This window comes from Kogia breviceps, chromosome 2 (genome assembly GCF_026419965.1).
Source record: "Kogia breviceps isolate mKogBre1 chromosome 2, mKogBre1 haplotype 1, whole genome shotgun sequence".
Lineage (NCBI taxonomy): Eukaryota > Metazoa > Chordata > Mammalia > Artiodactyla > Physeteridae > Kogia > Kogia breviceps.
In genome coordinates, this window is record NC_081311.1 from 87,855,550 (window position 1) to 87,879,995 (window position 24,446).

The 24,446-nt window shown below is 41.0% G+C and overlaps 1 protein-coding gene across 6 annotated transcripts in view; it reads left to right on the forward strand.

Annotated features, from left to right (window-relative positions):
• The window catches only part of OCA2 (OCA2 melanosomal transmembrane protein), a 163,362-nt gene that overhangs the window by 54,026 nt on the left and 84,890 nt on the right, over window positions 1–24,446 (forward strand). For all 6 annotated transcript variants that reach the window (XM_059052638.2, XM_067027488.1, XM_067027484.1 and 3 more), the window contains 4 exons: window positions 1,541–1,597; window positions 7,323–7,447; window positions 10,206–10,344; window positions 20,015–20,147. In XM_059052638.2, the coding sequence (XP_058908621.1) occupies window positions 1,541–1,597; window positions 7,323–7,447; window positions 10,206–10,344; window positions 20,015–20,147 (454 nt within the window). The remainder of the gene's footprint in view (window positions 1–1,540; window positions 1,598–7,322; window positions 7,448–10,205; window positions 10,345–20,014; window positions 20,148–24,446) is intronic.

Below are 24,446 nucleotides of genomic sequence, written 5' to 3' on the forward strand. Positions count from 1 at the left end.
TGAGGCTTCTCTCCTTGACTTGTAGATGATCATCTTCTCCCTGTGTCCTCACATGATTGTCCCTCTGGGCATATCTGTGTCCTCATCTCTTCTTCTTATAAGGCCACCAGTCATACTGGGTTAGGGCTTCACTTTAATTACCTTCTTAATATAGTTACATTTGGGGCTACTGGGGGTGCCTAGGATTTTATAAATGAGTGGTTTAATTTTTTTTCTCAAAAGGAATTGGTAGAACTTTGCAGGGTGCAGAGACAGTCTATATAACTAGGCCCCTGTCTTTTCCACCGTGTTGCATGCCAGTCAACCAACCATGTGGCCACTTACCCAGTCCCTGAGTTCCAGCATCTCTTGGGTGGTTCTGGCAGCTGATGTGTGGAACAGCTTCACCATGACAGTGGAAGACCACACAGGACCTACCCATCCACGTTCATGTGACGCTTCCATTGGTGTATGAAGCTCCACATTCTATAAATGGCCTCACAGTGGCCATTTGGGTTAGGGTGAATATTGTTGGTCATGCTAGATAAGGTAGATATTTGTACTGAGTCTAAATTAATTTTTGGACATTTTTTGTTTTGCACTGTTTATTTGAAAGACAGTATTGGGCCCACTCTTTTCTAAGTACTTTAGTTTACATAATGCTATTGAATTTTCACAACAACCTTACAGGGAACAGACATTCAAAGATGAAGTGAGAAAACCAAAGTACAGAGAATTAAATAAATTTTTTGCTCAAAGTTAAATTACTCCTAAGTGGCAGAATTGATATTTGAACCTGCATCTTCTCACTCCAAGTTCAGCATGTGATACATCACCATCTAAGGAGGTAGAATAGAGAATCTTCCAGAAAGTTCAGGATGGTTGAAATGTCTGGTTGATTAGACTTAGAATAAATGGGACATTACTTTTTGTTACTATCTAGGATGGTTATTCTCACCAACTCAGTGTCATCAGTAGAAAAACGCCAAGTGAGTAGGCCTTCTGGGTTCATATAGAACCCAGAGAATAATCATTTCAATGTAGCTCCTCTTATTTGCTTGTCTTGATCAAATTGGTGACAAAAATCTATTAAATTATTTTAGGAAACAAAATTTAAGCCAGTTTAAAAGTCTTAAAACATTGAATTGTTGCTGTGTGGACACTTAGGTGCAGAAGGCCACATTCTGTCCCATTTCCTTCCCTGTTTCCAGCTTTGTGACTGTGAGCGAGTCACCTTCCATCTCTGCCTGCCAGTTTCCTGGTCTATAAGACAGAGAGTAATTATAACACAGTGTTCACTGTCAAGATCAGATGGAATGATAATGTACCTTGGGCACAAATCCCTGGACAAATATAGAGGTGCAAACCCACTAGCAAGGGGCTTGATTCAGGGAGTTAGTAAATGAACCACACTCAGCAAGAGAGTGAGAAGCTTGATGAGGTGGTAGCTTTCACCCAGAGGCCAGAGAACAGATTTGAAAGTGATCACTCTGGTGTCATTTCAGGATGGTGCTGAATGCTGAAACATTCTCCTTGTCTCCTTTTTCTCTTTTCCCCACAGATGATCTTAGTAGCCATATTTTCAGAGACTGGATTTTTTGATTATTGTGCTGTAAAGGTAAGTTTGATGTGCCATTTAATAGTTATGTATTAATTAATTGACATATTTATTTTTCCACCATTACATATTTAGTGAATAAAACTACCACTTAAAGCAAATATTTTAAAATTCTGTCCTCCTTTTCAAAATCACTGCTGCAAAGCTGGATATAGTTGCTGTGCAAAGTTAGGTGGCTCTGAGCAACACTTTCAGCTTCTCAACAAATAACCAAAGAAGAGGATCAAGGAGAAGAGTACTCGAGTTGAGTGTTTGTATGACAGGGTTCAAATTGGCAGGTTGAGAGCTATGCACCAAAACTGTTTTGCACTTCAGAGTATCCAAATATTTTAAATCATCACCTCTGATTATTCCACTTTTTGGTGAAATAATTCCAATGATTACTTTCTAAACATTGAGCATATAAACATTCCTTTTTTATACTGTATTTAATTAATTAATTAATTTTAAAAAACATCTGTATTGGAGTATAGTTGCTTTACATTGTTGTGTTAGTTTCTGCTATATAATGAAGTGAATCAGCTGTACGTATACATATATCCCCATATACCCTGAGGAATCCACCAGCAAGTTCTGACTGGCAGAATTTGTACTGGTCCTGGCTGAAAACCTGGCCTGCACCCAGCAGCCATACTGCAGATGAGCCCATGCCCACGCCACTCAGATCTCCCAGCTGGATATTGCATATAGCTTTTGATGGTTTAGGGCCTCTTTCACTTGACCCCCACCGTGTGGGTGACAGGGTCTAGGTGTTCTGGTCTGGTATCAGGCCTGAGCCTCCGAGGTGTGAGTGCCAAGTTCAGGACATAGGACCATAAGAGACCTCCCAGCCACACATAATATCAAATGGTGAGAGCTCTTCCAGAACTCTCCATCTCAATGTGAAGACCCAGCTCCACCAACAGCCAGCAATCTCCAGTGCTGCACACCCCATGCCAAACAACTGGCAAGACAGGAACACAACCCCACACATTAGCAGAGAGGCTGCCTAAAATCATACTAAGTTCACAGACAACCCAAAACAGACCAATAGAAGCGGCCCTGCCCATCAGAGAGACAAGATCCACTCCACCCACCAAAACACAAGCACCAGTCCCCTCCTCCAGGAAGCCTACACAAGTCACTGAACCAGCCTCACCAGCTGGAGGCAGACACTAAAAACAACAGGAACTATGAACTTGCAGCCTGAAAAAAGGAGACCCCAAACACAGTAAGTTAAACAAAATGAGAAGACAGATAAATATGCAGCAGGTGAAGGAGCAAGGTAAAAACACACCAGACCAAATAAATTAAGACTAAATAAGCAATCTACCTGAAAAAGAATTCAAAGTAATGATAGTAAAGATGATCCAAAATATCAGAAATAGAAAGGAGAAAATACAAGAAATGTCTAACAAGGACCTAGAAGAAATAAAGAGCAAACAAGCATTGATGAACAACACAAAACATGACATTACAAATTCTCTGGAAGGAATCAATAGCAGAATACCTAAGACAGAAGAATGGATAAGTGACCTGAAATATAAAATAGTGGAACTAACTACCACAGAGCAGAATAAAGAAAAAAGCATGAAAAGAATTGAGGACAGTCTCAGAGACTTCTTGGACAACATTAAACCCACCAGCATTCAAATTATAGGGGTCCCAGAAGAAGAAGAGTAAAAGAAAGGGTCTGAGAAAATATTTGAGAGATTATGGATGAAAACTTCCCTACCATGGGAAAGGAAATAGTCAATCAAGTCCAGAAAGCTCAGAGAGTCCCATACAGGATGAGTCCAAGGAGAAACATGTCAAGACACATATTAAGCAAACAATCAAAATTTAAAAACAAGGAAAAAATATTATAAGCAGCAAGGGAAAAGAAACACATAACATACAAGGGACTCCCCATAAGTTTAACAGCTGATATTTCAGCAGAAACTGCAAGCCAGAAGAGAGTGGCAGGACATATTTTAAGTGATGAAAGGGAAAAATCTACAAGCAAGATTACTCTACCCAGCAAGAACCTCATTCAGATTCGATGGAAAAATGAAAACCTTTACAGACAAGCAAAAGTAAAGAGAAATCAGCACCACCAAACCAGCTTTATAACAAATACTAAAGGAACTTCTCTAGGCAGGAAACAAAAGAGAAGGAGAAGACCTACAATAACAACCACAAAACAATTAAGAAAACAGTAATAGGAACATACATATTGATAACTACCTTAAAGGTAAATATATTAAATGTTCTAACCAAAAGACATAGGCTGCCTGAATGGATATAAAAACAAGGTCCATATATATGCTGTCTACAAGAGACCCACTTCAGACTTAGGGACAGATACAGACTGAAAGTGAGGGGATGGAAAAACATATTCCATGCAAATGAAAATCAAAAGGAGGCTGGAGTAGCAATACTCATATCAGACAAAATAGGCTTTAAAATAAAGACTATTACAAGAGACAAGGACACTACATAAAGACCAAGGGATCAATCCAAGATAAAGATACAACAATTGTAAATATTTATGCACCTAACATTGGAGCACCTCAATACATAAGGCAAATGCTAACAGCCATAATAGGGGAAATCGACAGTAACACAATCATAGTAGGGGAATTTAACACCCCACTTTCACCAATGGACATATCATCCAAAATGAAAATAAATAAGGAAACACAAGCTTTAAATGATACATTAAACAAGATGAACTTAATTGATATTTATTGGACATTACATCCGAAAACAACAGAATACACTTTCTAATCAAGTGTTCGTGGAACATTCTCCAGGATAGGTAATATTTTGGGTCACAAATCAAGCTGTGGTATATTTAAGAAAATTGAAATTGTCTCAATTGTCTTTTCGGACCATACCACTATAAGACTAGATACCAATTACAGAAAAAAAACTGTAAAAAATACAAACACATGCAGGCTAAACAATACGCTACCAAATACCAAATAGATCACTGAACAAATCAAAGAGGAAATTTTTTAAAAAACCTAGAAACAAATGACAATGAAAACACGACCCCAAAACTATGGGATGCTGCAAAAGCAGTTCTAAGAGGGAAGTTTATAGCAATACAAGCCTACCTCAAGAAACAAAAAACATCTCAAACAACTTCACCTTACACCTAAAGCAATTAGAGAAGAACCAAAAAAAAAAAAACAACCCCCAAAGTTAGCAGAAGGAAAGAAATTGTAAAGATCAGATCAGAAATAAATGAAAAAGAAATGAAAGAAACAATAGCAAAGATCAATAAAACTCAAAGCTGGTTCTTTGAGAAGACAAACAAAATTGATAAACCATTAGCCACACTCATCAAGGAAAAGAGGGGGAAGACTCAACGCAGCAGGTTAAGAAAAGAAAAGGAGAAGTAACAACTGACACTGCAAGAAATACAAAGGATAATGAGGGATTACTACAAGAACTATATGCCAATAAAATGGACAATCTGGAAGAAATGGACCAATTCTTAGAAAAGCACAACCTTACAAGACTGAACCAGGAAGAAATACAAAATATAAACAGACCAATCACAAGTACTGAAATTGAAAGTGTGAGTAAAAATTTTCCAATAAACAAAAGCCTGGGACCAGATGGCTTCACAGGCGAATTCTATGAAACATTTAGAGAAGAGCTAACACCTATCCTTCTCAAACTCTTCCAAAATATAGCAGAGAGAGGAACACTACCAAACTCATTATGTGAGGCCACCTGCACCCTGATACCCAAACCAGACAAAGATGTTACAAAAAAGAAAAACACAGGGAAATATCACTGATGGACATAGATGCAAAAATCCTGAACAAAATACAAGCAAACAGAATCCAACAGCACATTAAAAGGATCATACACCATGACCAAGTGGGGTTTATCCCAGGAATGCAAGGATTCTTCAATATATGCAATTCACTCAATGTGATAAACAATATTAACAAATTGAAGGAGAAAAACCATATGATCATCTCAATAGATGCAGAAAAGCTTTTGACAAAATTCAACACCCATTTATGATAAAATCCCTCCAGAAAGTAGGCATAGAGCAAACCCACCTCAACATGATAAAGGCCATATATGACAAACTCAGAGCCAATATCGTTCTCAATGGTGAAAAACTGAAACTGTCCTCTAAGACCAGGAGCAAGACAAGGTCGCCCACTCTCAACACTGTTATTTAACATAGTTTTGGAAGTTTTAGCCACAGCAATCAGAGAGATTGGAAAAGAAGAAGTAAAACTGTCACTGTTTGCAGATGACATAATAGTATACATAAAGAATCCTAAAGATGCTACCAGAAAACTACTAGAGCTAATAAATGAATTTGGTAAAGTAGCAGTATAAAAAATTAATGCACAGAAATCTCTTGCATTCCTATGCACTAATGATAAAAACCTGAAAGAAATTAAGCAAACACTCCCATTTACCATTACAACAACAACAAAAATTACCTAGGAATAAACCTACCTAAGGAGACAAAAGAACTGTATGCACAAAACTATAAGACACTGATGAAAGAAATTAAAGATAATACAAACAGATGGAGAGATATACCATGTTCTTGGATTGGAAGAATCAACATTGTGAAAATGACTATACTCCCCAAAGCAATCTATAGATTCAATGCATCCCTATCAAACTACCAATGGCATTTTTCACAGGACTAGAACAAAAAATTTCAGAATATGTATGGAAACACAAAAGACCCCGAACAGCCAAAGCAATCTTGAGAAAGAAAAACGGAGCTGGAGGAATCAGGCTCCCTATCTTCATACTGTACTACAAAGCTACAGTAATCAAGACAGTATGGTACTAGCACAAAAACAGAAATATAGATCAATGGAACAGGATAGAAAGCCCGGAGATAAAGCCACACACATATGGTCACCGTATGTTTGATAAAGGAGGCAAGAATATACAATGAAGAAAAAACAGCTTCTTCAAAAAGTGGTGCTGGGAAAACTGGACAGCTACATGTAAAAGAATGAAATTAGAACACTTCCTAACACCATACACAAAAATAAACAGAATAGATTAAAGACCTAAATATAAGGCCAGACACTATCAAACTCTTAGAGGAAAACATAGGCAGAACACTCTATGACGTAAATCACAGCAAGGAGATACTTTTGGACCCACCTCCTAGAGAAAGGTAAATAAAAACAAAAATAAATAAATGGGACCTAATGAAACTTAAAAGCTTTTGCACAGCAAAGGAACCATAAACAAGAGGAAAAGACAACCCTCAGAATGGGAGAAAATATTTGCAAATGAAGCAACGGACAAAGGATTAATCTCCAAAATATACAAGCAGCTCATGCACCTCAATATCAATAAAACAAATAACCCAATCTAAAAATGGGCAGAAGACCTAAATAGACATTTCTCCAAAGAAGATATACAGGTGGATCCCAAAGTCACAACCCAAGCTGTGCAACCAAAAGGAGTGTGTAAAAGACTAGGGGATTCAGGGGTGACAGGCCGTCACCTTGTGACAGATTGACCACCACAGGGCACCGAGAAGGAGAATCTGAGGGAAGGAACATAGGCCAGGGTGGATTTAGAACGTCAGGTCCAGCCATTACTGCCTCATCTCAGCAGATTCAGGAGTTTGTGGGTCTAAGTTTTAATCCTCCATGCAATGTTTATTTAGACCCTTAGTTTTAGAGACCCTAATGAAATGTTGCCTCTGTTCTTTGACCCTGCTGATCCTGGCTTGTTCTTTTTTGCGCTGCAGGCATACAAAGTGTCCCGGGGAAGAGTGTGGGCCATGATCTTCATGCTGTGTCTCACTGTCGCCATCCTTTCTGCCTTCCTGGACAACGTGACCACAGCGCTCCTCTTCACTCCCGTGACCATAAGGTAGGCAGAGTGGCACCGTGTGGGCATCAGGCCAGGCTCACGGCAGCGCGTGCTGGCTGCTGATCTTGCCCTCCACCCGTGTGCTTGAGTCCGGCCTGCACACCCACTGGCACTGTGGCTCTGTGTGCACGGCTGTGCCAATGGCAGTGGTGGTTGCAGAAATGCTGCAGGAGTCAGCACACATGGGCCTTTGTGTCCTGTGGGACAGACCATCAGGGGCCAGGAGTTCTGGCCCATGGGCTCTGTGGGGCGCTCAGCCAGAGGGTGGGAGGTGGGGCTGCTGTCCTGCTCTGGCAGGCTCCTCGTGGGAGGATCGGACCTGGCAAGGCCTTGCAAGGTAACTTTGGGAAAGAGAAATTCAGTTTGATTCTATTTTGCTCCTTTTAATTCCATCCACTTCCTTTGTTTGACATTCACTGAGCACCACAGGCTGATCACCTGGAGCCTCCTGGGGCTTGGGCTTCAGCCTGTCATTGTGCAGCCCCTTCCAAGGTCATGGATGTACACTTGTATCTAGACTTTATGCTCTTTATTTTAAAGATGGTTCCCAGCACATCATGGTCTTCCCCTGCTTAGTTAGACCCATCATGTGTTGATGCTGCCTGGTCCTGGGGAGACTGAGGGGACACAGGTATGGCTGGCTGGTGGTTTCTGGGAAGCTAGGTAGTGAGGACCTTTAGACAAGTCACTTCAGCTGCACTGATCTGAGTTGTACCATCAAAGAGATTAACCCAAACTAGTGTTCTGAGGATTCTGCCAGATAAGAATTCTGCTGCACTTGAGGCATGAGACACAGCAAGTTCAGTGTCACCAGCGAGGGGCTACTTCCAGAGATCAGGACTAATTCTGGGCAGTGCCTTTGCTGTTGGAGGAGTAGTGACCCTCAGAAGAGGAGTGAATTGGAGTGTGGGGTGGGGAGAGGAGAATGAAGCTTAGAGAGGAGCAGAGAGCAGGAAGCACCCCATGGATTGGCCTGCAGTGTCCCAAGTCAGTCTGTTGCTCAGGCCTCTGCAAGCTTGACTGCATTGTCATGGCCCATGTGCAAATATAGATTTGAGGGGAGGGACGCTGGACTCGGCGTTCCTGCACAGGGGGCATAGTACCTCCCAGCACCCAGGGTTCTTCTGGGGGTAAATGGGGGATGGAGGGCGTTGTAAACTGTAGCACATGCTAAAACCAACCCTGCCCCTAGGACGCCTCAGGGGGCAAGAGGCTGTTCACACCCACCCCACTTCAACCAGGGCAACGCTGCTGCCGACACTGGTTTGAAAATCATCTCACATTGTGCCAGATTCCAGCATGTCACTGCGCTCTCTGATGATGGCACTCACGTTCTCAGCATCCCTGCATAACCTGGGCAGCTGAGGGTTGTCTCAGCCTTGCTGGGATTTGTTTATATCCTTAGTGTTCTAGGAACTGGCTTTGTAATTTTATTAGTCTAAAAATTACATCTTTCAAGATCGAAATGTTGGTGTGCTCAGATTCGCTGTTTATACTACCATATTCTTCATGACTCTATAAGCTTAATCGCATTTCTTCTGCCTTTGTCTGGATTGAGAAACGCTAGTCTTTACAGTTAAACAGCCAGATCTGGCCTTGTTGATTAGCACACACTAATCCGTTTCTTGCCAGAAGCAGAGTTGGGGCCTCCTAAGCTGGCAGCTCCTGCTACTGATTGGGGTCTGATCCTCTTTTCTGGATTCATCCCTGTCCCTGGTCCCTGAACACCACTCCCTTCTCAGCTTCCACACGGTTCTGTAGGCCAGTCCCCCTCAGAAGAGCTGCTGGCTGCGCTCTGAGCTGGGAGGTGGTAGAAAGGACCCTTGAGGGACTTCCCAGACTCCGCACTTCCACTGCAGGGGGCATGGGTTCAATCCCTGGTCAAGGAACTAAGATCCTGCATGCTGCAGAGTGGCCAAAAATTTTTTTAAAAAAACAAAAAAACCCGAAAGGACCCTTGAATGCAGCAGGGACCCCTCTCGCTGCCAACTTCCAGACCCGGGCCTGGCTTCTGTAAGGAAGTGGGCAATGTTGTGGGCAGGTGGAGGAGGAAATACCATGAGGTATTTCCTAAACTTTCTTTAGAGCAGCCTTTTCTCAACTGTGTGCTCAGTGGACCCACTTGCGGAGCTCTAAACGCTGCTGCCCAGGCCCAGGCCCAGGGATTGATCTGTCATGAGCTGGGCAGCAAGACTGTCAAGATTCCCAGACAAATCGAGTGTGTAGCCAAGGTGGAGAACCACTGCTGTAGAGTGTGTGCTCCTTGTTAATATTAAGCTTAGGGCCTCAGCATTTGAAAAGTGTAAGGTGGGTACGGAGCTAGGTTGGCAGTCATGGTGTGAGCCACTGGATGGCGGTGCTTTCTGCTCTAGCCTCATCCTACTCAGAGGGGTCTGGTAGCAAACACGCATTCATCTGTGCCAGGGCCTGCCCTGCACAGGGTCCTGCACCCTGAGTGCTTCCTCCAGACCTGTGGGGGTGAGGCAGGAGTATATTTTCACATGGATGGTTCAGATGGGTTGTATGTTAACTTTCAGAGAAATCTAATGCTGAGAGTCGACTTTATCCATTGTTGTCATTTTTTACCCCTCAGCATTGCCCTTCGCACAGGTGTGTGAGTGTGCGCGTGCATATGCACAAGCACGTGCACACACATGCCTCCCTTGTACAAGCAAATGCTATAAAAAATTTAAGTCTCACATGGGCCATTCACAATGTGAATAGTGGGACTGTTTTCATTTTCCTCCATTCATGACAGATTGTGTGAGGTGCTCAATCTTGATCCAAGACAAGTCCTGATTGCAGAAGTGATCTTCACAAATATTGGAGGAGCTGCCACTGCCATTGGGGACCCACCAAATGTCATTATTGTTTCCAACGAGGAGTTGAGGAAGATGGTATGTATCAGTATAACAGGGTTGCTTCCAATAAATATGTGTGCAGCTTACCTGCACACTTAATAAAATTTTACCCTAAATGGATGTCACTTCTTCATATGAAGTGCTCTTGGTCATCTTGAGAGTGGGAAGTTAGGTGACTGATCCTCTAATTTAGAGTTAAGTGGTCTGAATTGATTTCATTCTTTTTTATTTTAACATCTTTATTGGAGTATAATTGCATTACAATGGTGTGTTAGTTTCTGCTGTATAACAAAGCGAATCAGCTATATGTATACATATATCCCCATATCCCCTCCCTCTTGCATCTCCCTCCCACCCTCCCTATCCCACCCCTCTAGGTGGACACAAAGCAGTGAGCTGATCTCCCTGTGCTATGCAGCTGCTTCCCACTAGCTATCTATTTTACATTTGGTAGTGTATATATGTCAATGCCACTCTCTCACTTTGTCCCAGCTTATCCTTCCACATCCCCGTGTCCTCAAGTCCATGCTCTATGTCTGCATCTTTATTCCTGTCTTGCCCCAGGTTCTTCAGAACCTGTTTTTTTTTTTTTTTTTTAGATTCCATATATATGTATTAGTATACAGTATTTGTTTTACTCTTTATGACTTAGTTCATTCCATATGACAGATTCTAGGTCCATCCACCTCATTACAAATAACTCAATTTCATTTCTTTTTATGGCTGGGTAATATTCCATTGTATATATGTGCCACATCTTCTTTATCCATTCATCTGTCACTGGACAACTTAGGTTGCTTCAATGTCCTGGCTATTGTAAAAAGAGCTGTAGTCAACATTGTGGTACATGACACTTTTTGAATTATGGTTTTCTCAGGAAATATGCCCAGTAGTGGGATTGCTGGGTCATATGGTAGTTCTATTTTTAGTTTTTTAAGGAACCTCCATGCTGTTCTCCATAGTGGCTGTATCAATTTACATTCCCACCAACAGTGCAAGAGGGTTGGCTTTTCTCCACACTCTCTCCAACATTAATTGTTTGTAGATTTTTTGATGATGGCCATTCTGACCGGTGTCAGGTGATACCTCATTGTAGTTCTGATTTGCATTTCTCTAATGATTAGTGATGTTGAGCATCCTTTCATATGTTTGTTGGCAATCTGTATATCTTCTTTAGAGAAATATCTATTTAGGTTTCTGGCCATTTTTGGATTGGGTTAATTGTTCTTTTGATATTGAGATGCATGAGCTACTTGTATATTTTGGAGATTAATCCTTTGTCCGTTGCTTCATTTGCAAATATTGTCTCCCATTCTGAAGGTTGTCTTTTCATCTTGTTTATGGTTTCCCTTGCTGTGCAAAAGCTTTTAAGTTTTATTACCATACTGTCTTAATTACTGTAGCTTTGTAGTATAGTCGGAAGTCAGGAAGCCTAATTCCTCCAGCTCTGTTTTTCTTATTCAAGATTGTTTTGGTTGTTTGGGGTCTTTTGTGTTTCCATACAGATTCTGAAATTTTTTGTGCTAGGTCTGTGAATAATGCCATTGGTAGTTTGATAGGGATTGCATTGGATCTGGAGATTGCTTTGAGTAGTATAGTCATTTTCACTATGGTGATTCTTCCAGTCCAAGAACATGGTATATCTCTCCATCTGTTGGTATCATCTTTAATTTCTTTCAACAGTGTCTTATAGTTTTCTGCACACAGTTCTTTTGTCTCCCTAGGTAGGTTTATTCCTAGGTATTTTATTCTTTTTCTTGCAGTGGTAAATGGGAGTGTTTCCTTAATTTCTCTTTCAGATTTTTCATCATTAGTGTATAGGAATGCCAGAGATTTCTGTGAATTAATTTTTTATACTGCTACTTTACCAAATTCATTGATTAGCTCTAGTAGTTTTCTGGTAGCATCTTTAGGATTCTCTGTGTATAGTATCATGTCATCTGCAAAGAGTGGCAATTTTACTTCTTCTTTTCCAACTTGGATTCCTTTTATTTCTTTTTCTTCTCTGATTGCTGTGACTAAAACTTCCCTAACTATGTTGAATAATAGTGGTGAGAGTAGGCAACTTTGTCTTGTTCCTGATCTTAGAGGAAATCCTTTCAGTTTTCCATCACTGAGAATGATGTTGGCTGTGGGTTTGTCATACATGGCCTTTATTATGAGGATATAAGTTCCCTCTATGTCTACCTTCTGGAAGGCTTTTATCATAAATGGGGGTTGAATTTTGTCAAAAGCTTTTTCTGCATCTATCGAGATGATCATATGGTTTTTCTCCTTCAATTTGTTAATATTTTTTATCACATTGATTGATGTGCATATATTGAAGAATCCTTGCATTCCTGAGATAAAACCCACTTGATCATGGTGTATGATCCTAATGTGCTGTTGGATTCTGTTTGCTAGTATTTTGTTGAGGATTTTGCATCTATCTTCATCAGTGATATTGGCCTGTAGTTTTCTTTCTTTGTGACGTCTTTGTCTGGTTTTGGTATCAGAGTGATGGTGGCCTCGTAGAATGGGTTTGGGAGTGTTCCTCCCTCTGCTATATTTTGGAAGAGTTTGAGAAAGATAGGTGTTAGCTCTTCTCTAAATGTTTGATAGAATTCACCTGTGAAGCCATCTGGTCCTGGGCTTTTGTTTGTTGGAAGATTTTAAATCACAGTTTCAATTTCAGTGCTTGTGATTAGTCTGTTTATTTTTTCTATTTCTTCCTGGATCAGTCTCAGAAGGTTGTGCTTTTCTTAGAATTTGTCCATTTCTTCTAGGTTGTCCATTTTATTGGCATATAGTTGCTTGTAGTAATCTATCATGATCTTTTGTATTTCTGCAGTGTCTGTTGTTACTTCTCCTTTTTCATTTCTAATTCTGCTGATTTGAGTGTTCCTTTTTTTTCTTGATGAGTCTGGCTAATGATTTATCTATTTTGTTTATCTTTTCAAAGAACCAGCTTTGAGGTTTATTTATCTTTGCTATCATTTCCTTCATTTCTTTTTCATTTATTTCTGATCTGAACTTTATGATTTCTTTCCTTCTGCTAACTTTGGAGATCTTTTGTTCTTCTTTCTCTAATTGCTTTAGGTGTAAAGTTAGGTTGTTTATTTGAGGTTATTTTGTTTCTTGAGGTAGGATTGTATTGCTATAAACTTCCATCTTAGAACTGCTTTTGCTGCATCCAATAGGTTTTGGGTCATCATGTTTTCATTGTCAATTGTTTCTAGGCATTTTTTGATTTCCTCTTTGATTTCTTCAGTGATCTCTTGGTTATTAAGTAGTGTATTGTTTAGTCTCCATGTGTGTGTACTTTTTACAGATTTTTCCTGTAATTGATAATCTAGTCTCATAGCATTGTGATCAGAAAAGATGCTTGATATGATTTCAATTTTCTTAAATTTACCAAGGCTTGATTTGTGACCCAAGATATGTCCTATCCTGGAGAATGTTCCATGAGCACTTGAGAAGAAAGTGCATTTTGTTGTTTTTCGATGGAATGTCCTATAAATATCAATTAAGTCCATCTTGTTTCATGTGTCATTTAAAGCTTCTGTTTCCTTATATATTTTCATTTTGGATGATCTGTCCATTGGTGAAAGTGGGGTGTTAAAGTCCCTTATTATCATTGTGTTACCGTTGATTTCTCCTTTTATGGCTGCTAGCATTTGCCTTATGTATTGAGGTGCTCCTATGTTGCGTGCATAAATATTTACAATTGTTATATCTTCTTCTTGGATTGATCCCTTGATCATTATCTAGTTTCCTTCTTCGTCTTTTGTAATAGTCTTTGTTTTAAAGTCTATTTTGTCTGATATGAGGATTGCTACTCCAGCTTTCTTTTGATTTCCATTTGCATGGAATATCTTTTTCCATCCCCTCACTTTCAGTCCGTATGTGTCCCTAGATCTGAAGTGGGTCTCTTGTAGACAGCATATATATGGGTCTTGGTTTTGTATCCATTCAGCCAGTCTATATCTTTTGGTGGGAACATTTAATCCATTTACATTTAAGGTAGTTATCGATATGTATATTCCTATTACCATTTTCTTAATTGTTTTGGGGTTTGTTATTGTAGGTCTTTTCCTCCTCTTCTCTTTCCTGCCTAGTGAATTTCCTTTAGCATTTGTTGTAAAGCTGGTATGGTGGTGGTGCTGAATTCTCTTAGCTTTTGCTTGTCTGTTAAGATTTTAATTTCTCTGGCAAATCTGAATGAGATTCTTGCTGGATAGAGTAATCTTGGTTGTAGGTTTTTCCCTTTCATCACTTTAAATATGTCCTGCCACTCCCTTCTGGCTTGCAGAGTTTCTGCTGAAAGATCAGTTGTTAACCTTATGGGGATTCCCTTGAATGTTATTTCTTGTTTTTCCCATTTGCTTTTAATATGTTTTCTTTGTATTTAATGTTTGATAGTTTGATTAATATGTGTCTTGGCGTGTTTCTCCTTGGATTTATCCTGTATGGGACTATCTGTGCTTCCTGGACTTGATTAACTATTTCCTTACCCATATTAGGGAAGTTTTCAACTATAATCTCTTCAAATGTTTTCTCAGTCCCTTTCTTTTTCTCTTCTTCTTTCGGGACCCCTATAATTCGAATGTTGGTACATTTAATGTTGTCCCAGTGGTCTCTGAGACTGTCCTCAATTCTTTTCATTCTGTTTTTCTTCATTCTGCTCTGCAGTAGTTATTTCCACTATTTTGTCTTCCAGCTCACTTATCCGTTCTTCTGCCTCAGTTATTTTTCTATTGCTCCTTCTAGAGAATTTTTAAGTGCATTTATTATGTTGTTCATGATTGTTTGTTTGCTCTTTAGTTCTTCTAGGTCCTTGTTAAACGTTTCATTTATTTTCTCCATTCTATTTCCAAGATTTTGGATCATCTTTACTATCATTATTCTGAATTCTTTTTCAGGTAGACTGCCTATTTCCTTTTCATTTGTTAGGTCTGGTGGGTTTTTAGCTTGCTCCTTCAACTGCTGTGTGTTTCTGTCTTCTCATTTTGCTTAACTTACTGTGTTTGGGGTCTCCTTTTCGCAGGCTGCAGGTTCGTAGTCCCCGTTGTATTTGGTGTCTGTCCCAGTGGCTAAGGTTGGTTCAATGGGTTGTGTAGACTTCCTGGTGGAGGGATTAGTGCCTGTGTTCTGGTGGATAAAGCTGGAGATCCAGCTTTATCTTTCTGGTGATGTGTTTTGGGGTGTCTGTGACCTTATTACGATTTTAGGCAGCCTCTCTGCTAATGGGTTTGGTTGTGTCCCTGTGTTGCTAGTTTTTTGGCATAGGGTGTCCAGCACTGTAGCTTGCTGGCCGTTGAGGAGCTGGGTCTTAGCGTTGAGATGGAGATCTCTGGGAAATTTTCACCGTTTGATATTATGTGGAGCTGGGAGGTCTCTAGTGGACCAATGTCCTGAACTTGGCTCTCCCACCTCAGATGCACAGCCCTGATGCCTGGCTAGAGCACCAAGAGCCTTTAATCCACACAGCTCAGAAAAAATGGGAGAAAAAAGAAATAATAAGATAAAATAAAATAAATAGTTATTAAAATAAAAAACCCAAAATAATTATTAAAAAGAAAGAAGAGGACAACCAAACCAAAAAAGAAATCCACCAATGATAACAAGTGCTGAAAACTATACTTAAAAAAAAACAGGGCTTCCCTGGTGGCGCAGTGGTTGAGAGTCTGCCTGCCGATGCAGGGGATACGGGTTCGTGCCCCAGTCTGGGAGGATCCCACATGCCGTGGAACGGCTGGGCCCGTGAGCCATGGCCACTGAGCCTGCACGTCCGGAGCCTGTGCTCCGCAGCGGGAGAGGCCACAACAGTGAGAGGCCCGCGTACCACAACAACAACAACAACAAATAAATAAATAAAAAATTTTTTTAAAAAATGAAAAAAAACAAAAAACGGACAGACAGAACCCTAGGACAAATGGTAAAAGCAAAGCTATACAGACAAAATCACACACAGAAGCATACACATACACACTCACAAAAAGAGAAAAAGGGAAAAAAATATATATCCTTGCTCCCAAAGTCCACCTCCTCAATTTGGGATGATTCATTGTCTATTCAGGTATTCCACAGATGCAGGGTACATCAAGTTGATTGTGGAGATTTAATCCGCTGTTCCTGAGGCTGCTGGGAGAGATTTCACTTTCTCTTCTTTGTTCGCACAGCTCCCGGGGTTCAGCTTTGGATGTGGCCCTGCCTCTGCGTGTAGGTCGCCTGAGGGCGTCTGTTCTTCGCTCAGACAGGACGGGGTTAAAGGAGCCGCTGATTCGGGGTCTCTGGCTCACTCAGGCCGGGGGGGAGGGAGGGCTACGCATGCGTGGTGAGCCTGCGGCGGCAGAGGCCGGCGTGACGTTGCACCGGCCCGAGGCGCGCCGTGCGTTCTTCCGGGGAAGTTGTCCCTGGATCCCGGGACCCTGGCAGCGGCGGGCTGCACAGTCTCCCTGGAGGGGAGGTGTGGAGAGTGACCTGTGCTAGCACACAGGCTTCTTGGTGGCGGCAGCAGCAGCCTTAGCATCTCATGCCCGTCTCTGGGGTCCGCGCTGATAGCCGCGGCTCGTGCCCGTCTCTGGAGCTCCTTTAAGCGGCGCTCTGAATCCCCTCTCCTCGCGCACCAAGAAACAAAGAGGGAAGAAAAAGCCTCTTGCCTCTTCGGCAGGTCCAGACTTTTCCCGGACTCCCTCCCGGCTAGCCGTGGCGCACTAGCCCACTTCAGGCTGTGTTCACGCCGCCAGCACCAGTCCTCTCCCTGGGATTCGACCGAAGTCCGAGCCTCAGCTCCCAGCCCTGCCCGCCCCGGCGGTGAGCAGACAAGCCTCTCGGGCTGGTGAGTGCAGGTCGGCACCGATCCTCTGTGCGGGAATCTCTCCACTTTGCCCTCCGCACCCCTGTTGCTGCGCTCTCCTCCGCTGCTCTGAAGCTTCCCAGCTCCACCACCCGCAGTCTCCGCCCGCGACGGGGCTTCTAGTGTGTGGAAACCTTTCCTCCTTCACAGCTCCTTCCCACTGGTGCAGGTCCTGTGCCTATTCTTTTGTCTCTGTTTATTCTTTTTTCTTTTGCCCTACCCAGGTACGTGGGGAGTTTCTTGCCTTTTGGGAGGTCTGAGGTCTTCTGCCAGCGTTCAGTAGGTGTTCTGTAGGAGTTGTTCCACATGTAGATGTATTTCTGATGTATTTGTGGGGAGGAAGGTGATCTCCGCTTCTTACTCTTCCGTCATCTTGAAGCTCCTCCCTCAACCACCTTTTAAACAGCCCTAGAGAAGTCTCTTTAGGGAAACCATGTACCCTCTGCTTCTGAATGGCATCTCACACATCATTGGAAGGCATTTCCTACTGTGCCCCTGAGATGTGTGCACTAGGACATTCTTCAGGCCTTTCCCATCAGGCCCCTGTGCTGTGCACCGCTGAGACCTTCCTCGTGGCTCTCCCACCAGGCTGCTGTGCCCTTGGGGCACGCTTCAAAACCAAAACAGTAGAAAATAAGGCTGAGAGGGAAGAAACAGAACCAGCACCTTGCAAGAAAGGGCTGCATTTAAGCACTGCACTGATGTAAGTATGAGAGTGGGTGGTTTTGTAACTTTATAGCTTTGTTACAGGTTTTCCCCACTATCCGAAAATAGAGCTTTCCTGTGAAACCTTTTGGAAGCCAAAATGGCATAAAGTTAAAAGAGCAATCACCTGTTTTCATAAAAGTGAAAATCCTCCTCAGATTTCTTTCTTAGCGAAAACAGGTGCTAATGTTTGTAAAAGCAAAGTGGCATAAAGCGAAATCTGAAAAAGTGGGGGATATCTGTATTTTGTCCCAAAGGGACCCAGAATTACTCAGGATGTAAGTACTTCTTCCTTCATGCACTCTTCCCTCCAAAAAATATTAATTACATTTACATTAATTATGTTATTACATTACTTGTAATATTAATTACAATTACATTTATATTACATTCATGACTGAATTCATATACAGAAAAATATGTTAATATTATATTAATATTATATTTTAAGCCATCTCCTTTGACTCAGAAGGTTTTCTGTTTTGTTTCTGATTTTAGAAGAAACTAAATGATTTTCAGGGGCCCCTAAAAGTGTCTTGGACCTTTTTAAAACCAGATATTTGGGGCATGCATTCTATAGATAAACACAAAGTCCAAGGTAATATCTTTGTTGAAGAACTGCCAGAAAAGTGGTGAATTCTTATATGGCCATTAAAAGCATGCCATGAGTCCCACATCTTGGTAGGTCTCCCTGCTGTCTGTATGTGATTAACCTCATATAACCTCATATGTTATTCATATGCTGTTTTCAAGGGCAACCTTTGGATGTGCAGATAAACTGCAAGAGAATAAGAACTTCAGATCATTGCACACTGGCAAGCCTAAATTTTGACACAACTTACTGATAATGGCTTCTAAGTTGTGCTGTATCTTTAGCAATGTTATAAGTGGTTTCAGATCTTTTCCAGAAATGAGGGGGACAAATAAGTAAATTTTAATAAATGACAACTAATATAATTGAAATCACTCCTTCCAGCTCAGACCTTTAGAAGGTGGTCTTTCTGACTGCTGCCTTGGACACGGTCTCTCAAGGTGGTCACTAAGGACACCTACCCCCATGGTCCCTCCAGCCTGGGGGTCACCCCCAATGCTTTGTCATTGTGCCTCTGACCCCTTTTTGTGGCATCAGTAGTCCATGAACACTACAGAAAAGGCCTGGAGTTCTTGCCAGTAAGAAGCTGATTCTCACAGCCTGCTTCGTGGGGACAGCAGTCTCATCTGTCCTGCGAGGAGCTCAGAGGGCACGTATTTGCTGAAGGTTTAAGCACAGTGTAAACAAAAGGACAAAATTGACTAATATTGTTGGTGATTTATTCCCTAACAAATTAACCTAGCGGGGATTTCATCCAACAACAAAGATGTTCTCAGCGGCTGACCGTGGAAAACAGCCCACAGACAGGCAAAGGAAGTGTGAGGGGAAGGAGAGGGCTCCTGCCTAGGACCCTTGAGGCTGATTGGGACACCCTGGGGGGCTTCAGTCCTGATGGCCACTGGGTGATCTGTGGAGGACAGTGCTTTCCAGGCATGACAGTGCTCTTTCAAATTGATGGAAGTGACTTAAGTGAAATATTTTTTAAAGCCAATTTATCTTCAAATGGGACAGTGTTGCCCCATAGTCTTTTTTTTTTTTTTTAATTGAAGCATAGTTCATTTACACTGTTGTGTTACTTTCAGGTGCACAGCAAAGTGATTCAGTTATACTTACATATATATCTATTTTTTTCAGATTCTTTTCCCTTATAGGTTATTACAAAATATTGAGTAGAGTTCCCTGTGCTATAACAGTAGGTTCTTGTTGGTTATCTATTTTCTCTATAGTAGTGATAGTTGTATGTTTTTTTCCCCTCAGTCCTGTTTCACTGGATCCTGGGGGACGAGTTAGTCCCATGGTGAAGTAGACACAGCTAAGGTTGGGATTAGATGTGATGACCTGTTTTTGTTTCCTCCCAAGTTTGCTTGTCATTCAGGTAATAACTGGTTTTTCAATGTGAAAGAAACAAATCCTGAATGTTTTCAAAATCATGGTGAAGAGTACCTGTTCTGTGGGCTTTGTGCTACGTTCCACAGCCCTCGAGCTCAGCCCTCCCTGGACCCTGCCATGGGGCTGCATCTGTGCTGAGGGAAGGCCCATCTGTGGTTTCACTTCTCCTTTCCTGTTTCTAGGGTCTGGACTTCGCTGGGTTCACCGCACACATGTTTGCTGGGATTTGCTTCGTTCTCTTGTTCTCCTTTCCACTCCTCAGACTACTTTACTGGAACAAAAAGCTGTATAACAAGGAACCCAGTGAGATTGTTGGTGAGTGGAAGTACCTCCTCATATAGCCTCAGAGTTTACTGCCACGATACTATTTTTTCCGGGGGAAGTTGCCACGCAGAGTTAAGAGGTTAACTACCTGTAAAATATCAGGGAAGCATCAGTCATTGGGATGCTGTGCACTAGCACGTCCCTGTCTGCCTCCTGGTATGTGGTGTGCTTTCAGGGGCTTTAAATCCATGAGCTGTGCCTCTTTAGTTTTCTATAGAGTGAAATGTGGGAAGCAATGTCCACTGTATACAGTTTGCATGTCATGACAGCATTAAACCACGTGTATACAATACAAATAGCACAGCATATAGACTGTACTGTTCTAATATGTTGTAGTTTGAAACTAAATGTGATTACAAAAATGGCAACATAATCCAGCACAGGGGATAAAATACTGTGTTAATCAAGATCATATTGGTGAGGCAGTAGCCAGGAGGAATAGGGCTTGTGGCCATTTTATGGTTTTGCATTTTCCTCACTTAAAAATTTTAGTAGATGTTTTATTGAGAGCATTACTGGTCAGGATAGATTAGAAGCAATAGACTATTTGGGAAACAGCCAGCCTCTTCTTGTCCAGGCCCTGTGCAAGACACTGTGCAGGTTGCCTTGGTAACAGAGGGGACCACTGCAAATGATTCCATTACTTCTCTGTTTTGAAGAAAATTTTAATCAATGTTTGCTTTTTATTTTAAAATAGATATTTCTTGCAGTGAGGTACCTTGATCCACGTTTCTCATTGACCAGTGTATTAATTTGCTAGGGCTGCTACAACAAAGTACCACAGACTGGGTGGCTTAAAAAAAAGATGGTTTTATTTCCATAGAAGTTAAGGTGGCTTAATAAGCCACCTATTGTGGCTTATTACCTCATAGTTCTGGAGGCTGGAAGTCCAAAATCATGGATTGGTTGGCTGTGAGGAAGGATCTGTTCCAGGACTCTCTCCTTAGCTTTTAGATGGCTGTATTCATGTTCACATGGCGTTCTCCCTGTGTGTGTCTGTGTCCACATTTCTCCATTTGTAAGGACACCAGTCATCTTGGATCTGGGGTCATTCTAATGACCTCACCTTAGCTGATTACATCTGCAATGACCCTATTTTCAAATAAGGTCACATTCTGATGTACCGGGGGTTAGGACTTCAACACATGAACTTTGGGGGGACACTATTCAACCCATAGCAACCAGTTAGAGGCATTCAAAATGTTTTATCATCAACTAGTGTATGTAAAGTGGGGTAACAATATTTAGGTTTAGTTTTCTAATGGAAAGGATCATACCAATGGATAGCTAAGGAGACTATAATCAAATACAATGGCTAATCTGTCTCTAGAAGCTTGTGTGGGCCCAGCTGCACCTCTCCCGAACATCCTTCAACCTCCCTGGTGAGCAGAATGACTCGGGAATGACTGTTATATATACAGGTTACCAGGCCCACCCCCAGGAAATCTATGCTGTGTATAAGCTGTTCTGGAGAGTCTTATCTTGAGATTAATTTAGATATACTGATTTGGAAGTATAGAAACAAATCTGTGTACTTGACTCCTCCACTCTTCCAGAGTAAGGAGCTGAGGAAAACTTCGAGGGAAGGGGGAGGGGACGGTTGGGACTTGGATAATGCCGAAACCCTATGGCAATGCCAAGACAGGTTGTAAATCAGCACATGGCGAGCTGTGCAGAGCCAGAGCAATCACTCTGAGCCACTGTTGGGTATAGGGGTCTCCAATTTGGGGGTGCTTGGTATAACTACAGATTACTAAGCCCTACCCCAGAGATTTGGGTTCAGCAGGTCTGTGGTGTGTACAGAGCATCTGTCAGATGCTTGGTTATGCTGCAGTTAAAAAGTAACCCTGAAATCTCAGTGACTCTTCCTCACTTTGGCCTCATGCCCACTGTGGGCTGGCAGTGCCTTTCTGGTCAATAGTTCTCAGAGCCCTGAGCTGCTGGTCATCGTACAGAGAGAACCACATGTTCCACTCTACCACTGAATGACACAGCACATCCTGACTGACAACAGGACTCACCAGTTGCAGGGGCCAGGATGAGTCAGCCTGCCAAGTGACCCGAATGGGAGAGAATCTGACTTATTTGTTGAAAAGCACAAATAATAACCAGAGTCTGCCCCTCTGGTCACCAAATATCAACTCATGCTGCTTCTTCCTAATATTTTATATAGAATTTTTATATCTTTGTACAATAGGGATATTGGTGTGTAGTGTCTTCTCTTGAAATGTCTACTTTTTGCTGTCCTTGAAGGATGAATATAGAAGTATACCCTCCTCTTCAGTTTTTGGAAGAGATGGTGTAAAATTGCTACTACTTTTTTCCTTAAATGTTTGCCAGGATATTTAAAGGCTTGGACCTCCCTCCCTCCCTTCCTTTCTTTCCTTCCTTCTAGTTTTTAACTACATATTCAAATTCCTTAATAGATATAGGGCTAGCTATTAAGGTTGTCTATTTCTTCTTGAGTGCTCACTTGTGGTTTCTGTCTTTAAAGGAATTTGTCCATTGTACCTCAATTGTTGAAAGAGTTATTCTAAAATTGTTCATAATAGTTTTTCATTATCCTTTTAATGGCTATAGAACTTTTAAAATTGAAGTATAGTTGATTTGCAATATTGTGTTAGTTTTAGGTGTACAACAAAGTGATTCAGTTATATATATATATTTTTTTTCAGATTATTTTCTATTAGGTTATTATAAGATATTGAGTATAGTTCCCTGTGTTATACAGTAAATCCTTGTTGCTTATCTGTTTTATGCATCATAGTTTGTATCCATTAACCCCATCCTCCTAATTTATGCCTCCCCTTCCTTTTCCCCTTTGGTAAACCTAAGTTTATTTTCTATGTCTGTGAGTCTGTTTCTGTTTTATATGTAGATTAATTTGTGTTTTTTTAGATTCCAAGTATAAGTGATATCCTATAATACTTGTCTTTCTTTGTCTGACTTACTTCACTTAGTATGATATTCTCTACGTCCATGTTGCAAGTGCTGCTAATGGCAATATTTCATTCTTTTTATGGCTGAGTAATATTCCATTGTATATATACACCACATCTTCCAACCAATCATCTATTGATGGGCACTTGGATTGTTTACATGTCTTGGTTATTGTAAACAGTGTTGCTGTGACCATTGGAGTGCATGTATCTTTTTGAATTAGAATTTTCATCTTTTCTGGATATGTGTTCAAGCGTGGAATTGCTGGTTCATATGGTAACCTTATTTTTGGTTTTTCAAGGAACCTCCATAATGTTCTCCATAATGGCTGCACCAATTTACATTCCCACCAACAGTGTAGGAGGGTTCCCTTTTTTCCACACCCTCTCCAGAATTTATTATTTGTAGACTTTTTAATGATGGCCATTCTGACCGGTGTGAGATAGAACCTCATTGTAGTTTTGATTTGCATTTCTCTAATAATTAGTTATACTGAGCATCATTTCATGTGCCTGATGGCCATCTGTGTGTCTTCTTTGGAGAAATACCTACTGTCTTCTGCCAATTTTTTGATTGGGTTGTTTGTTTTTTGATATTGGGTTGTATGAGCTGTTTGTATATTTTGGATTAATATCTCTTGTCAGTTGCATCATTTGCAAATATTTTCCCCCATTCTGTAGGTTGTCTTTCATTTTGTTGGTAGTTTCCTTTACTGTGCAAAAGCTTCTATGTTTGGTTAGGTCCCATTTGTTTATATTTGCTTTTATTTCTTTTCCTTGGTAAACTGATTTAAGAAAATATTGCTATGATTTATGTCCAAGAAGTTTCACCTATGTTCTCTTCTAGGAGTTTACGGTGTCATGTCTTATATTTAGGGCTTTAAACCATTTTGAGTTTATTTTTGTGTATGTTGTGAAGGAATGTTCTAATTTCATTGATTTACAAGAGGCTGTCCAGCTTTCCCAGCACCACTTGCTGAAGAGACTGTCTTTTCTCCATTGTATATTCTTGCCTCTTTTGTTGTAGATTAACTGACCATAGGTGTTTGGGCTTATTTCTGGGCTCTCTATTCTGTTCCATTGATCTATATGTCTGTTTTGTGCCAATATCATGCTGTTTTGATTACTGTAGCTTTGTAGTATTGTCTGAAGTCTGAGAGGGTTACATAATGACTACAGAGTTTTTGGTAAAGGAACCTCTTTCATTCCTGATATTGGATTTATGTCAACTTTTTTTCTGATTGATCTGTCTAAAGGTTTATCAATGTTATTGATCTCAACCAGCTTTTGATTACATAGATTTTTTCTACATTTTTTCTCTTTTAATGATTTATACTCTGATATTTATTAT